The sequence below is a fragment of the Hemiscyllium ocellatum genome, chromosome 17 (genome assembly GCF_020745735.1).
Source record: "Hemiscyllium ocellatum isolate sHemOce1 chromosome 17, sHemOce1.pat.X.cur, whole genome shotgun sequence".
Lineage (NCBI taxonomy): Eukaryota > Metazoa > Chordata > Chondrichthyes > Orectolobiformes > Hemiscylliidae > Hemiscyllium > Hemiscyllium ocellatum.
The window spans coordinates 40,471,796-40,487,070 of NC_083417.1; the positions used below are offsets into that span (position 1 = coordinate 40,471,796).

At 38.8% G+C, this 15,275-nt stretch overlaps 1 protein-coding gene across 1 annotated transcript in view; it reads right to left on the bottom strand.

Annotated features, from left to right (window-relative positions):
- itfg1 (integrin alpha FG-GAP repeat containing 1) overlaps positions 1-15,275 on the bottom strand; it is a 245,573-nt gene that overhangs the window by 47,164 nt on the left and 183,134 nt on the right. Inside the window, exon 13 of the mRNA XM_060837695.1 lies at positions 1,551-1,594. Within this exon, the coding sequence (XP_060693678.1) occupies positions 1,551-1,594 (44 nt within the window). The remainder of the gene's footprint in view (positions 1-1,550; positions 1,595-15,275) is intronic.

Genomic DNA, 15,275 nt, shown 5'->3' on the forward strand with positions numbered 1-15,275 from the left:
TTCAATAGTGTAATCTTATTATGGTTCTTCTGAATCAAATTAGTTTCAGGATGCAAACTAATACAAAGTTAGCATAGTCAACAAAACAAAATGAATATTTAAATTGGAAACAGCAATAGGCCATTCGTCTCCTTGAACCTGTTTTATCATTGAATAAGATCGTTGCTGATCTGATTTTGGCCTCAAACTCCGCACTCTCACCTATCTCAGTAGCCTTTAACTCTCTATATGCATAGCTCTCCTGACCCAGCAAAATAACTCTTGCTAGAGTTTCAGGTCACTTTCAACAAAGTACTTTAGCCAGTTATGGGTTATTAAGGTTTGCTACTGGATTTTTGTTTTTGAGGTTGAAGCAGGATATTGTTTTAGTTGCAGGAGCTCTTAAGTTCCTGACATTGAAAATCGATGTTTATCTTAAATACTTGCAACTCCTGTACTGTTTCACCCAAGATCAGATTGAGTGCACAGGTTATCCACATCTTTTCTATTTTCTCAAAGTGGAATCAGTTATGGAGCAGAATATTCTTTTTAAATCTACTGATCTTTAAGGCTTTGAAGAATTCATTTGATTTCAGAAGAACAAATGATGGCCTTTGTTCATAATCTACCAAACATGATTTAAATATTCCTTCCAGATTATTTGGTTTCCATTTTGAAAAATACTGACCGTGCCAAGGGTGTTATGAGAGGACAATCTCTTGTCGAGTCATTTTCACCACCTACCTACTCCAGTCTAACTTAAACTGATTAAGCTGAAACCAAAGAACTCTTAACACCTTTTCAATATAGATAGGAGAGTAACAGCATTCCAAAGAATAGTCATGCTAGTCTCAAAACATTAACTCTGGTCCTCTCTCCACAGATGCTGCCAGATCAGCAGAGTCTTTCTTTCTTTGTATTTCAGACTCCGGCAGTCACAAGTAGTTTGCTTTCAAGAAAATAAATCCAAAACAAGAGATGCTTATTTTTGAGGCGGAATGCTTACATAGCTTGGTTCACATTTTGAAAACATCTGAATTAATTGAATTCCATCTTTTGAAAGGGATAGACCACAATCCTCAATCCTCTATCTCATCCAAACTCATTAAACCGAGGTTATTTATCAAATGCGATTTGGATTAAAGAAAACAATTACCAAAAATACAGTTACTGTTTAATTTATTATTTGAATATGATAAACTTTATAGCAAAAGACCTTAAGTCGTAATACTATATATGACATTAGATACTCCCATATTGGATTTACTTTCAATGCCTATGCTATTGTTAAACGTTACTTGCTGAAACAAAACTAACTATTCTAATTTACGCAAGAGATGATTAATATCTCAATTTGTTCTGTAAACAACAGAGCAGCATTCACTAATTTGATTTTTGAATGTTATGTAATACAACTTCTGTATTGCAATTTCACAGCAGAATGCACAGGGAAACATATTCCTTATAGCCACCTAGCTCAAATGCAACTAGTTTAATTATGATACATATCAAACATTTTTAAGAAGTCAGTGTTACTTTTTGACAAATATAACCAACAAAGTATTACTTACAGTGACTTTATGTGGGCAATCATTAGAACACAATCCACTGAGAACTGGGAAAGGAAATAAACAAGTAGTGTTAAACTTTTTTTTAAGGACGAACACAAATTATTTGAATAAATAAATCTTGATTTAAGTACATGCATACAACTAAATCCTCATTCTAACTTCAGAAAACTGGGAAACATGTGGAAACCAGTTAGCTAGAGAAAGGCCCTGGAACGGAGGGATTAAAAAAATCACAAGAGTGCAGTATCATTATGGTAAATTCCATAAAAAGTTTCCATTGAAATATTCGACAATGCTGCCCCTGTAACAAGCCTTTTTCTTCCCCCAGCGATGTGGTAAAAGACAAATACTCTGAAAAGTTTGGGGCTGAATGGTTTTGGGGCCAATTTGATTATAGCTAACAGATACTGCCTCAGACAGAAGGCTTTCAAGTTTAAAACAACACAGTTGCACAATGAAAGGGGAGTGGCCAGTTCTCCCAGCTCAGCTTTTCTCTGGTTTGGTTTTTAATGGTAATGTGGAAAAGCTGCTGGACTCAAACAAGCAGGTCCAGGATAGTACTCTCTCTCTGACTTCTCTCCTGTAAGATCTTGTGTTTGATTTACCTTTTGTGCAATGGGTTGTTTGTATGAATTGTTGCAAGTATTGGGAGTATCATTATTAAATTGGGATGATCTGTTGAGTTTTCAGATAAGTTAAGTTATTTGGTATTCAGTATCCTTTTGTTTGCACTTCATTCAGCAAACCTGTCAGTAAACTCTGTTTTTTGTTTAAAACTAAGTGGTTTGACCAACAGCATCTCTCCTGGAATATCTATACACACCTGCTAAGAACAACTAGCAAAGTTAGGGTCTGGGCTACCTTCTTGAAATGTTTTGAGGGGTCTGGCCTGGTCCATAACACATACCTGACAGAAAATGATAAAAATATATAAATAACAGCAGCGGGTGCTCACTCGTGCAATGCTAATTCTCAGAACTTTTTCTGTACTTCTGTATTATAACAACAAACACTTCAAAATTATCAATTTACATCATCAATCGTCTATTTAGCTCTACAGCAAATTAGTGAAAATTACTAATAGTGTCACAGCACGGAAGCAGATCCTTCGGTCCAACCCCTCCATGCAGACCAGATATCCCAACCCAAACTAGTCCCACCTGCCAGCACCTGGTTCATATCCCTTCAAACCCTTCCTATTCATTTACCCATCCAAATGCCTTTTAAATGTTGCAAATGTAGCAGCCTCCACCACTTCTCTGGCAGCTCATTCTACCCCTGAACCATCTATCTGTAATTGCTATGATATCCCAGTCCCATGTTCCTAACCATGCCCTGAGTTCATATGCCTTCCCTTAGGCCCCTTGCTTTGAAATAAATGCAGTTTAATTTATTAGTCCTACCTTGTCCCTGCCCTGCCCTGACCTGACTGTTTGACTCACTTCTGTTCTCAACTGTACCACTCTCAGATTGATGTCTTTCCTCACTATCCCCTTGCGCTCCACCTTACTAGTTTAAACCCTCCCGAGCAGCTCTAGCAAATCTCCCGGCCAGTTTATTAGTCCCCTTCCAATTTAGGTGCAATCCGTCCTTCTTGTACAGATCACTTCTATCGCAAAAGAGATTCCAATGATCCAAAAATGTGAATCCTTCTCCCATACATCAGCTCCTCAGAAGGGCTCTGGCACGAAACGTCGAATTTCCTGTTCCTTGGATGCTGCCTAACCTGCTGTGCTTTAACCAGCAACACATTTTCAGCATTCATCTGCTCTACCCTCCTATTCCTGCCCTCACTAGCTCATAGCACTTGGAGTAATCCAGATTAGAGCCAGTCTCAATACCAGGGTTGTTCGTGCTACTTTCCCCTGTGAATTGATCACCCCGTACATTTTCCAAAACAGCATACTTGTTTGAAATGGGGATAGCCACAGAAGACTCCTGCACTAACTGTCTACGTCTCTTACCTTTCCTGGAGTTAACCCATCTATGTGACTGCATCTGTGATTTTCCCCCTTCCTAGAACTGCCATCCAACATCACAAACCAACAGCATTTATTGCAGATATTACTCACGGTAACCCATAAACTCTCCTTAAACTCCCACATCTGACAAGAAACACATATCACTCTACTAAAGGCCATTTTTGCTCCTTCACAATCTACAGACCCAGAAAATAACAGAGTCTTATTCCTCTACAAAGCACTGCTCCAGGTTAAATTAATAGTTACGGCTTATTTTTAAGTTTAATCAAGTGACATATCTCAAGAAACATATAATCAAGAAAGAACCCACTCTACTCACTACTGCAAACTTTCTGTAGGCTACACTTAAAACTATTCACTTATCTGATTTTGTGCTGTGACTTCGCCCAAACAGTTCTTCCAAGATCAGTTGTGAATTTCACTGTTTGTTAATTTTCCCAGACACACTCCAATGTCCAGCAATACATGAATTCAAACAGCAAAGGCAGTAACTGTACAGGTACACTGTGGTGTCAGTTTCTTTCTCTTTCTCTCTCTCTCTCTCTCTCTCCTGCACTGACCTCACCATGTGCTTCCTTTGTCTGTTCTTCTCACTTTTAAAACTGCAATTGTTTTGACTTTTTTCCCCCAAAGTTCCAAAACAATGTAACAGTATATAAAACAGTAATTGCTGCTCCTGGGATTCAAGGAAATCACCTCTAACTCCTAAAATACCTCAAAAAAAGAATCAATTACATATCATTAACTCCAATGACATTAGAAGTCTGGAAAAACCATTTTTGTGATTATCAGTATGCTAAAAGTAATACCATTTTAACCCTCTATAAAATCAAAAATGAGTTTCTCCATATCAAGTACAAACAGCTTAAGCCTAAAAAAAAAACTGGTTGTTACATGCACAATATTCATCATCCTGGCATCAACATAGATTCTTTTCATTGAACATCTGCACTATAATTACTGAAGTACACGGCACAAATTTAAAACATAGATGCTACCACATATATTTGTGAATGCTCCAGTCTCAAAAACATTAGACTGATAAACTGCCTGACAAAATGCTTTGAACAATAAAGTTTAGTTGCAGATTAGGGGGTAGGCAATTAATAAAAATGAAACCGTAGATTGTCAATAGAAAGAACTGCATTGATGTCAGGATGATGAATATTGTGCATGTAACAACCAGTTTTTTTCAGCTTAAACTGTTTGCACTCGATATGGATAAACTTATTTTTGATTTTATAGTGGGTTAAAAACGGTATAAACTTTAGCACATTGACAATCACAAAAGTGGTTTTTGCAGACTTCTAATGTCATTGGAGCTAATGGTATGTAACTGATTCCTTTCAGCAATCATTAGAAATTTTCACTAATTTGCTATAAAACTAAATAGGGGATTGATGATCTAAGTTGATAATTTTGAAGTGTTTGCTGTTATAATACAGAAGTACAGAAAAAGTTCTGAGAATTGGCATTACACTATTGAGCACCCGCTGCCTGTTATTTACATATTTTTATAATATTGCGTCAGCTGTTTGTATGAGCCAGGTCAGACCCCTCAAAACATTTCAAGAAGGTAGCCCAGTCCTTCACTGTTAGTTTTGAAATGCTAACACGGCAAATATATCATGCAAATTTATAAGATATCACTCCTTAAAGTTTAGAGTAAGGTAATTTATTGATGTCATTAAGTATGGATAGTAGGAAGCTGTGGTACCAGAACTTATATTGACCAACACAAATGGAAATCATGAACACAATGGATCTCAATCTGCAATCTATCAAGATAATGTGTGTTCAGGCAAATGTTGCAGATCATCAAGTATAGGAACAATTCAAACCTAAAAGCTGTGCAGCATGACAATCATGTGGAATAGATTGCTACACAATGCAATTATCTGTAGCTGCAGAACATGAAAATTTGGTGATATTCTCTAAATAACATTTCCAAGGAAACAACTTTTCTTCCTTTAAGCTGAAGTATACAATTTTAGAAAATCAATCAAGCTAGGTTTCTGAATGAACTCTGACTTATGAACATATGAAATAGGAAAAGTAGACCATTTGGCCCCTTGATCCTGCCTCACCATTTAATAAGATCATATTTAATCTGTTTGTACTTTGAATTCTACACTCCAACCTACCCTTGATAACTTTTTGATCCCTTGTCCAACGCAAGATCCTGTTTTGACTGCCATCTGGGCTAGAGTTCTAAAGACACACAACTCTCAGAGAAAATAATTCATATGTCTGTCCAAAAAGGACTTCTAATTTTCAAGTAGTGCCCTCTCGTATCAAACTGAACTGATCCACAAGAGGAAACAACCTTTTCAAGTCCAACTTCTCAAGGCCATTCAGAATTTTAAACACTCAATCAAGATACCCCTCACTTTTCTAAACTCAAATGGAAACAAGCTAAGACTGTTTAACCTATTCTCATAAGATATTCTACTCATTCCAATTTTCTATTCTATTGATTTCTACAACTAAATATAAAAAGCCATGCAGTAATCGTTGCTGGAAAGACAGTAATTTATTTTCCACTTCAATAGTAATTAAAATAATCAAGTTTAATTAAATTACCAAAACAAAAGCAAGAATGTATCTTGTTTAATTTCAATCTGACTCAATCATAAATTGTGTTGATTATTATCCAAAAGAAGATCAAATATTTAAGGACATTTTACTAACACCTTGAATTTGGGTAGAATGTCCAATCTTATGCTCCATTGACTTCCATTCAACAAATATTAGGGCGTAGGTTAGATGCCTCAACTGAAAGCGCTTCATTCTCACTGGATGCATTAAGTTAAAATCAATGCTCAAGGCATTTGGAATAGCACTAATGATGACAGATTAATTTCACATTATTCTAAAGATGAAAAGCGTCCACTCTCTCATCCGAGCAATACCATGTGCATCCAAAAATGAGCTGCCAATCTGAAGAAGCTACAGCTCAGGGCTAAGCATACACAGTAACAATCACATATGACCAAGAAGAAGAATTCGACAACGAACAGAGCAGATCAAAGCTTTCCAGTTTTAGCTCATTTGTTGTGAATGACAGAGGCCATTGGACACTCTGGAAGCAGGAAGCATGTTTCTGCTGATGGGTAAGTCCCGAACCAGAGGACACAGTTTAAAAATAAGGGGTAGGCCACTTAGAACAGAGTTGAGGAGAAACTTCTTCACCTGGAGAGTGGTGAGTGTGTGGAATGCTCTGCCCCAAAAGGCTGTGAAAGCCAAGTCTCTGGATACTTTCAAGAAAGAGTTGGATAGAGCTCTTAAGGATAGTGGAATCAAGGGTTATAAGGGGATAAGGCAGGAACAGGATACTGATTGAGGGTGATCATAATGAATGGTGGTGCTGACTCGAAGGGCAGAATGGCCTACTCCTGCACTTACTGTCTATTGTCTAAATGAGGTTGTGGCTTCATAAATGTCTCAATCCTGAATGATGGCACAAATCAGAATGAGTGTAAAATATAAGGATGAAGCTTTTGTAACCATTTTCATCCAATATTGCTAAATAATAATGGCATCCATCTCAGTTATTGCTAAGGTCCAGACCATTTCAAAAGTCAGTTTTCAGTCATTTTGACTTAGTCAGTATGATGTCAAAAATTGCTCAACACAGGAAAAGCTACAGGCCAAGGCAACATCTCAACTCAAGTGTTGAAGAATTCGCTCTGAAAGAGTTGAACATCTAGCCAAGCTGTTGCAGTACAGCTATAATACTAGCATCGGAAAGTGGAAAATTGCTCAGGTATATTCTGTCCATATGACATATCTAACATGACCAAAGCTTACACTGAGTAACCAGCAAAGTAATGGAAGGGGCTGTCAGCAAGTTCAGTTCTAGTAAACTGAACTTACTAGATCAGGTTACATTACATCGAATACATAACACAAAATGGGCCATTTGGTTCAAGCTGGCCTTGCTGGTGTTTATGTTCCAATTGAGTTCTGTCCATCCTCATCAAAATCTGCTACTGCACCCATCTATTCCCTTTTTCCTCACAAGCTTATCCACCTTTCCTTTAAATACATCTATGTTATTTATATCAATCACTCCATGTGGTAACAAATTCTGGAGTAAGTAATATAGAAAGGAATGTAGATTAAATCAACTGGTTATCCTCAGATACAGTAGCGCCTCGACTTACGAACTTAATCCGTTCCGGGACCCAGTTTGCGAACCGAAAAGTTCGTGAACTGAATCAATTTTCCCATTGTTCAGATATTTCCAGAGTCTTTTCTCTTTTTTGTCTCTTGGAGGTTGGTGATGCCACAAGAAAACGATCCAGAGAAACTTGTTTTTTTATTTGTTGCAGAATTTTCCGAAAACGGACATCACATTGTCAGTTAAAATGTTCACCTTCGATCATACCTTGAATTTTGTACATACATTGAAGCAAAATTTTACGTACAATCCTGTTCATAAACTGATTTGTTCGTGAACAGGGTGGTTCATATGTCAAGGCGCTACTGTTAAGTTAAAATCACACAACACCAGGCTATAGTCTAAAAGGTTTATTTGAAAGCTTGTACTTTCAAATAAACTTGTTGGACTAATACCTGGTGTTGTGTGATCTTTAACTTTGCCCACCCAGGTCCTGATGAAGGGCTCTGGCCCGAAACGTTGAATTTCCTGTTCCTTGGATGCTGCCTAACCTGCTGTGCTTTAACCAGCAACACATTTTCAGCTCTGATCTCCAGCATCTGCAGACCTCACTTTTTACCCAGTCCAACACCAGCATTGTATCATCAGATAGGGCACATTAGTCATATCTAGTGATTTAGGGTTCAAATCCATTCTTGGAAAATTGTGAAACTAAGTACATACATTAAATTTGTTGGCTCGCACTGGAAAAACAGCGTGAAAACTGCGAGGTTGCTTAAATTAAAATGCCTTTTTAAGGTCAATTTTACACATTCTGAAATATGTTTAACAGAAGCAAATACAGCCTCTTGAGTACTTTCCTGAAATTACTATTAAGGGTGTGGACAGAAAGCAAATCACATTAAAAGAGATCCATAAAGAAAATTAATAGAGGGGGAGCAGATTTAATGTGGGTGGTGATAATTAACTAGAAATTTTATGTGATTTGAATTCAAATGAATTTGCTGAACTGACTCTTGGAGGGAAAATGCCTGTATTAATTCAGTCATAATTGCATTTTAACCTCAAAACAATTAATTTAATATTTTGTCTCTTCAGATTAATGCAACAGAGTTTTTAAAAAAATGCGAACAGAGGATGAGAGTCATATTGGTAGGCCGTATTTCTTGTCTATTCCTAGTCATCCTGAGGGAATTAAGAGTTAACCATGTGGTTCTAGGAGTGGAGTTATGTACTGACTCCACTACATAGATTCTCTTCATTGAAGGTCTTAAATCAGTTGGATTTTTATGAAAAATGATCAGCTGTGTTCCTATCCAACACTCTCACAGGCCCCACCCCACTCTTCTTCACTAACTTTCTCAGTTCTCAATGAGGAATCATAACAATTTTCAAATCTCAAAGTCGGGTTATGGTGGGAAAAAGCTTGGCAAACAATGACATTAGTTGTTGTAATTACTAAGCTTGCACAACGTATATAGTAAACAATCTATTACAAAGCAGGAAAGGGAATGGTACCTAGCTTATTAAGATTACATTAATTAAGGACAACATAAAACGTTTCAATTATTCACCCAAATATTAAATAGTTTATTTTATAATCACCAAAATGCAATTTAGGCTACAGATAGACTACTCAAATGTCTTCAGGATGTTAAAAGATTATATGGCTAGCTAATTTGAATTGGGTCACTATTGCAATGAAGGAAAATACAACAGCCAATTTGTACTTGGCAAGTCTCACAAACATCAATATAAGGCTATCTGTTTAGTTTGTACATCTTCCCCATGTTTCCATTGGTTTCCTCAGAGTGCTCCAGTTTCCTCCCGCAGTCCAAAGATGTGCAGGTTAATTGGATTGGCTCTGCTTAATCACCCTCAGTGTCCAGGGATGTGTAGATTAGGTGGATTAGCCATTAAACATGGGAAATGCTGGATTACAGGAATAGGGAAGGGGGTGGGTCTGTGTGAGATGCTCTTCGGAGGCTCGGTGGGGTCTTGATATACTAACTGGCCTGCTTCCATACTGTTGGGATTCTATGAAGTATGGACTGAAGTCTATGTGCATTCTTGGACTTCATTAAAAACTTTGAATAGAAAAACATGGAACGATTTAAAATTTAATCAGCTCACCACCATATCAGGGAAAACATTTGACAAGTTAGAACATAGAACAGTACAGCACAGAACAGGCCTTTCAGCCCACGATGTTGTACTGTCCACTGATCCTCATGTATGCCCTCAGATTTCTGTGACCATATGCATGTCCAGCAGTCTCTTAAATGTCCCCAATGACCCTGTCTCCACAACTACTGCTGGCAACGCATTCCATGCTCTCACAACTCTCTGTGTAAAGAACCCGCCTCTGACATCCCCTCTATACTTTCCTCCAACCAGCTTAAAACTATGACCCCTCGAGTTAGCCATTTCTGTCCTGGGAAATATTCTCTGGCTATCGACTCTATCCATGCCTCTCATTATCTTGTATACCTCAATTAGGTCCCCTCTTCTCCTTTTCTCCAATGAAAAAAGTCCGAGCTCAGTCAACCTCTCCTCATAAGATAAGCCCTCCAGTCCAGGCAGCATCCTGATAAACCTCCTCTGAACCCTCTCCAAAGCATCCACATCTTTCTTATAAAATGGTGACCAGAACTGGACGCAGTATTCCAAATAAGGTCTAACCAAAGTTTTATAGAGCTGCAACAAGATCTCACGACTCTTAAACTCAATACCCCTGTTAATGAAAGCCAAAACACCATACGCTTTCTTAACAACCACTTGGGTGGCCATTTTAAGGGATCTATGTACCCGCATCCCAAGATTCCTCTGTTCCTCCACACTGCCAAGAATCCTAAACTTAATCCTGTACTCAGCTTTCAAATTCGACCTTCTAAAATGCATCACCTCGCATTTATCCAGGTTGATCTCCATCTGCCACCTCTCAGCCCATCTCTGCATCCTGTCAATGTTTCGCTGCAGCCTACAACAGCCCTCTATACTGTCAACGATACTTCCAGTCTTTGTGTCATCTGCAAACTTGCTGACCCATCCTTCAATCCCCTCATCCAAGTCATTAATAAAAATTCCAAACAATAGAGGTCCAAGGACAGAGCCCTGTGGAACACCATTCACCACAGACTTCCAGGCAGAATATTTTCCTTCTACTACCACTCACTGTCTTCTGTTGGCCAGCAAATTCTGTATCCAGACAGCTATGTTCCCCTGAATCCCATTCCTCCTGACCTTCTGAATGAACCTTCCATGGGGAACTTTATCAAATGCCTTGCTGAAGTGCATATATACCACATCCACAGCTCGACCCTCATCAACTTTTCTAGTCACGCCCTCAAAGAACTCGATAAGGTTTGTGAGGCATGACCTGCCCCTCACAAAGCCGTGTTGACTGCATTTAATCAAGCCATGTTTTTCCAGATGGTCATAAATCCTATCCCTCAGAATCCTTTCTAACACCTTGCAGACGACAGACGTGAGACTTACTGGTCTGTAATTGCCAGGGATTTCCCTATTTCCTTTCTTGATGAGAGGAATTACATTTGCCTCTCTCCAGTCCTCAGGTATGACTCCAGTGGAGAGCGAGGATGAAAAGATCTTTGCAGGTGGCGAAGCAATTGCATTTCTCGTTTCCCAAAGTAGCCGAGGACAAATCTGGTCCGGGCCTGGCGACTTGTCGATCTTAATGTTTAACAAAAGTTTCAGCATATCAGCTTCCTCTATCTCTACCCATTTCAACATGCACACATTCTCTTCAAAGGTTTCATTCACTATAAAGTTTGTTTCTTTCATAAAGACAGAAGCAAAAACTCATTTAGGGCTTCCCCTACCTCCTCAGACTCCACACACAAATTCCCTATGCTATCCCTGATCGGCCCTACTCTTTTTGACCATTCTCTTATTCCTCACATAAGTGTAAAATGCCTTTGTGTTCTCCCTAATCTATTCTGCCAAACCTTTCTCGTGCCCCCTCCTGGCTCTCCTCTGACCATTTTTAAGTTCCTTCCTTGCCTGCCTGTAATCCTGCAGAGCTGAACTTGACCCTAGCTTCTTCCACCTTATGTAAGCTTCCTTTTTCCTTTTGATGAGAAGCTCCACTGCTCTTGTCATCCAAGGTTCCTTTATCTTGCCACTTCTTGCCTGTCTCAGAGGGACATATTTATTCATCACTTGCAACAACCGTTCCTTAAACAAGCTCCACATGTCTATAGTGCTTTTACCACGGAACAATTGCTCCCAGTCCATGCTTCCAACTCATGTCTAATCGCATCATAGTTTCCTCTTCCCCAATTAAATAACCTCCCATTTTGCCTAATCCTCTCCTTCTCCAAAACTATGTAGAATGTGAGGCAGTTGTGGTCACTATCACCAAAATGCTCTCCCACCACAAGATCTGATACCTGCCCCGGCTCGTTTCCAAGCACTAAGTCTAGAATGGCCTCTCCCCTCGTCAGCCTGTCATTAGTATTGAGTTAGGAAACCCTCCTAAACACACCTTACAAAAACAGCTCCATTCAAATCTTCTGCTCGAAGGAGGTTCCAATCAATACTGGGAAAGTTAAAGTCACCCATTACAACAACCCTACTACGTCCACACTTTTCCAAAATCTGCCGACCTATGCTTTCTTCCATCTCCCTGCTGTTATTGGGGGGCCTGGAGTAAACCCCTAAAGAGGTGACTGCTCCCTTGCTGTTCCTAATTTCCACTCATACTGACTCAGTAGGCAGATCTTCCTTGACAATGGAAGCTTCTGTAGCTGTGATACCCTCTCTGATTAGTAGTGCTACACCCCCTCCTCTTTTCCCCCCTCCCTAATCTTTCTAAATGCTCTAAACCCTGGAACATCCAGCAACCATTCCTGCCCCTGAGAAACCCATGTCTCTTATGGCCACAACATCATAGCACCAGGTACTGATCCATGCTCTAAGTTTGTCACTTTTATTCCTGATACTCCTTACACTAAAGCAAGCACCCTTTAACTGATACCTTGGTTCCTTGCCAGGAAAATCCTTCCCACTAGCTGGGCTACCTCTCGCAATTGCCTCATCTGCATCAACTCTCACCTCCGGTATACAGCTCAGGTTCCCACCCCCCCTGCCATACTAGTTTAAACCCTCACGAACTATTCGAGCAAACCTTCCACCCAGGATATTGGTCCCCTTCCAGTTCAGATGCAACTCGTCCTTCTTGTACAGGTCCCACCTTCCCCAGAAGGCATCCAATTATCTACATATCTGAAGCCCTCCCTCTTACACCAGCTGCGCAGCCATGTATTAAGCTGTGCCTGCTCCTTGTTCCTCGCCTCGCTATCTCGTGGCACCGATAGTAAACTAGAGAACACTACTCTGTTCGTCCTGCTTTGCAGCTTCCATCCTAACTCCCTGAAATCACTTTTTATATCTTCGATCCTTTTCCTGGCTACATCATTAGTGCCAATATGTAACAAGATTTCTGGCTGTTCGCCCTCCCCTTTTAGAACCTTATACACCTTTTAGAACCTTATATTCAAGAAAACTTGATTTTAGATGCATAAAATTAAAATGTACAAACACAATATTTATCACACTAGAATCGTTAAGTTGATTTGATGTGTCCCTACATATTGCATATAAAAATGTACTGGAAGTCACGTGGAAATAGGTTCAAAGGGTTTTTAAGAATGAAACAGAACCAAAGAAAATGTCAGTAAGAACACATTGCTTGAAACATTAATTAACCTTGTACTGTTTTGTTCCACTGAAATAACCAAAGATAATATTAGTTTTTCAATTTTCAGATTATGTAGTTTTCACCTAAAGCTACGTGCAACATGTTGTAGATTACAGGATTTTCAAGCATATTATACGCAACAATAAATAAACCTGAATGAAGGGAGATCAAAGTTGAATTTATAGTCTCCAAAGATGACTGAAAGCCCACAACACTCAAACAATAGTTTCTTCACATATATAGCTTAGGATGTAGCTCGATACAAAAATGTTCATTTATTTGGTGTCTTAAATGCAACAGTATGCCAGAGATGTTTCACAGGACCATTAATAAATATGCACACACGGACACATAAGGATATATTAGGACAGGTGTCACACAGGTAGGTAAAAAAATGTAACATAAAGGAGGAGAAAGAGGGAGAGAAATGTAGAACTTTTCAGAGAAAGTTCCAGGGTTTTGGGCCTTGGTTGCTGAAGACATATTCAGCATTGGTGGAGCAAATTAAAATTGGGTGCACAAGAGGCCAGAACTAGAAGAGCAATGGTCCCTAATGGTTGTATATCTGGAAAAGTTAACAGAGATGAGTGTCACAAAAGAGGTTGAAAGCAAGAATGAAAATTTTTAAAATCAAATTGCTGTCAGGGAGCCAATATAGATCCACAAGCACAGTGGTGTTGGGGAAGTGAATACTTCTGAAAAATCAAATTATGGGATATGGACAACTAGATTGACATCTAATGCTAATCTTTACCTTTGAGAAGATGCAAGTGAGTCCTTTTCTTAAATATGACTGAAATGGCCTAGCAAAATATTCAAGGGCACTAAAGATCAATCACATGGCGGCCTGGAGTCATCAACAGATCAGGTATGGTTAGCCCCTGCAGGAACATTCGTGAACCTCATGGGTTTTTATGAAAATCTGTTATTTGAAAGGTTATTAGCGACAGTTGTTTCTTTAGACCAGATTTACATGATTATTTGAATTTAGGTTCTCTAACTATTGCAGTGGGACCTGAATTCATATCTCTTGATTATAAACCCAGGCATCCAGATTACTCGATCAGTAGTATTATCATATTCACTTGGTATTAGTGGAATATGGACGGCAAAATTTTCCATCAGCATAAATTTATGAAGCATGTAGATAGGAGGCCAGTATGAAGATTACTACAATAGTCAAGTCTAGATATGAGAAAGTCATAAATAAGGCTTTTCAGCCAAAACCTAGCCAAAGGTAGGTTGCAAAGAGCACACATATTAGAGGTGGAATTAAGTATGTAGGTATGTCGTCAGAAGCACATCCCAGAATCAAACCTGATACTAAGATCATCTTTCTCAAACACGTGCTAAATCTACCAAATCAACTAAGCCTTGAAATGGACAGATAGACAGCAAACCTGAGTTTGGCAGATATAAGGACATGTATGAAAATTTGAAGTTGCAGCCTCAACGTTATTCTTAGTTGATACAATTCCATGGTGTAAAATAGCCAATCTCAGTCATTAGGTGGCTTGTTTTGAAAACAGAGCTGTAATAAAGATGTATGTTTTAGGGTATGACAAAGTGGGAACAGCTTTAATTAATAACAGATGGCAATTCTGGGACCTTGATTCTAGTTGTTGTACAAGGTACTCAAAATAGAAACATATTCCATTCTTCAGCTTTGATTGGAATCATCTTCATAAGCTGAAAACACTTATGAAAGAAACATTATGTACTGACATCAACAAAGTACAATCATCAAACATATTCACATACAGCGAGAGCCTTATCTATAAGATGATAATATGAAGACTACAATTATGGGGCGAGGCTCAAGGAGCATTCAGTATTGAAGGGAAGGGTGGAAAAAATTTAGTAGAGATTTTGAAACTTGCACAGAATTTTGACAAAGT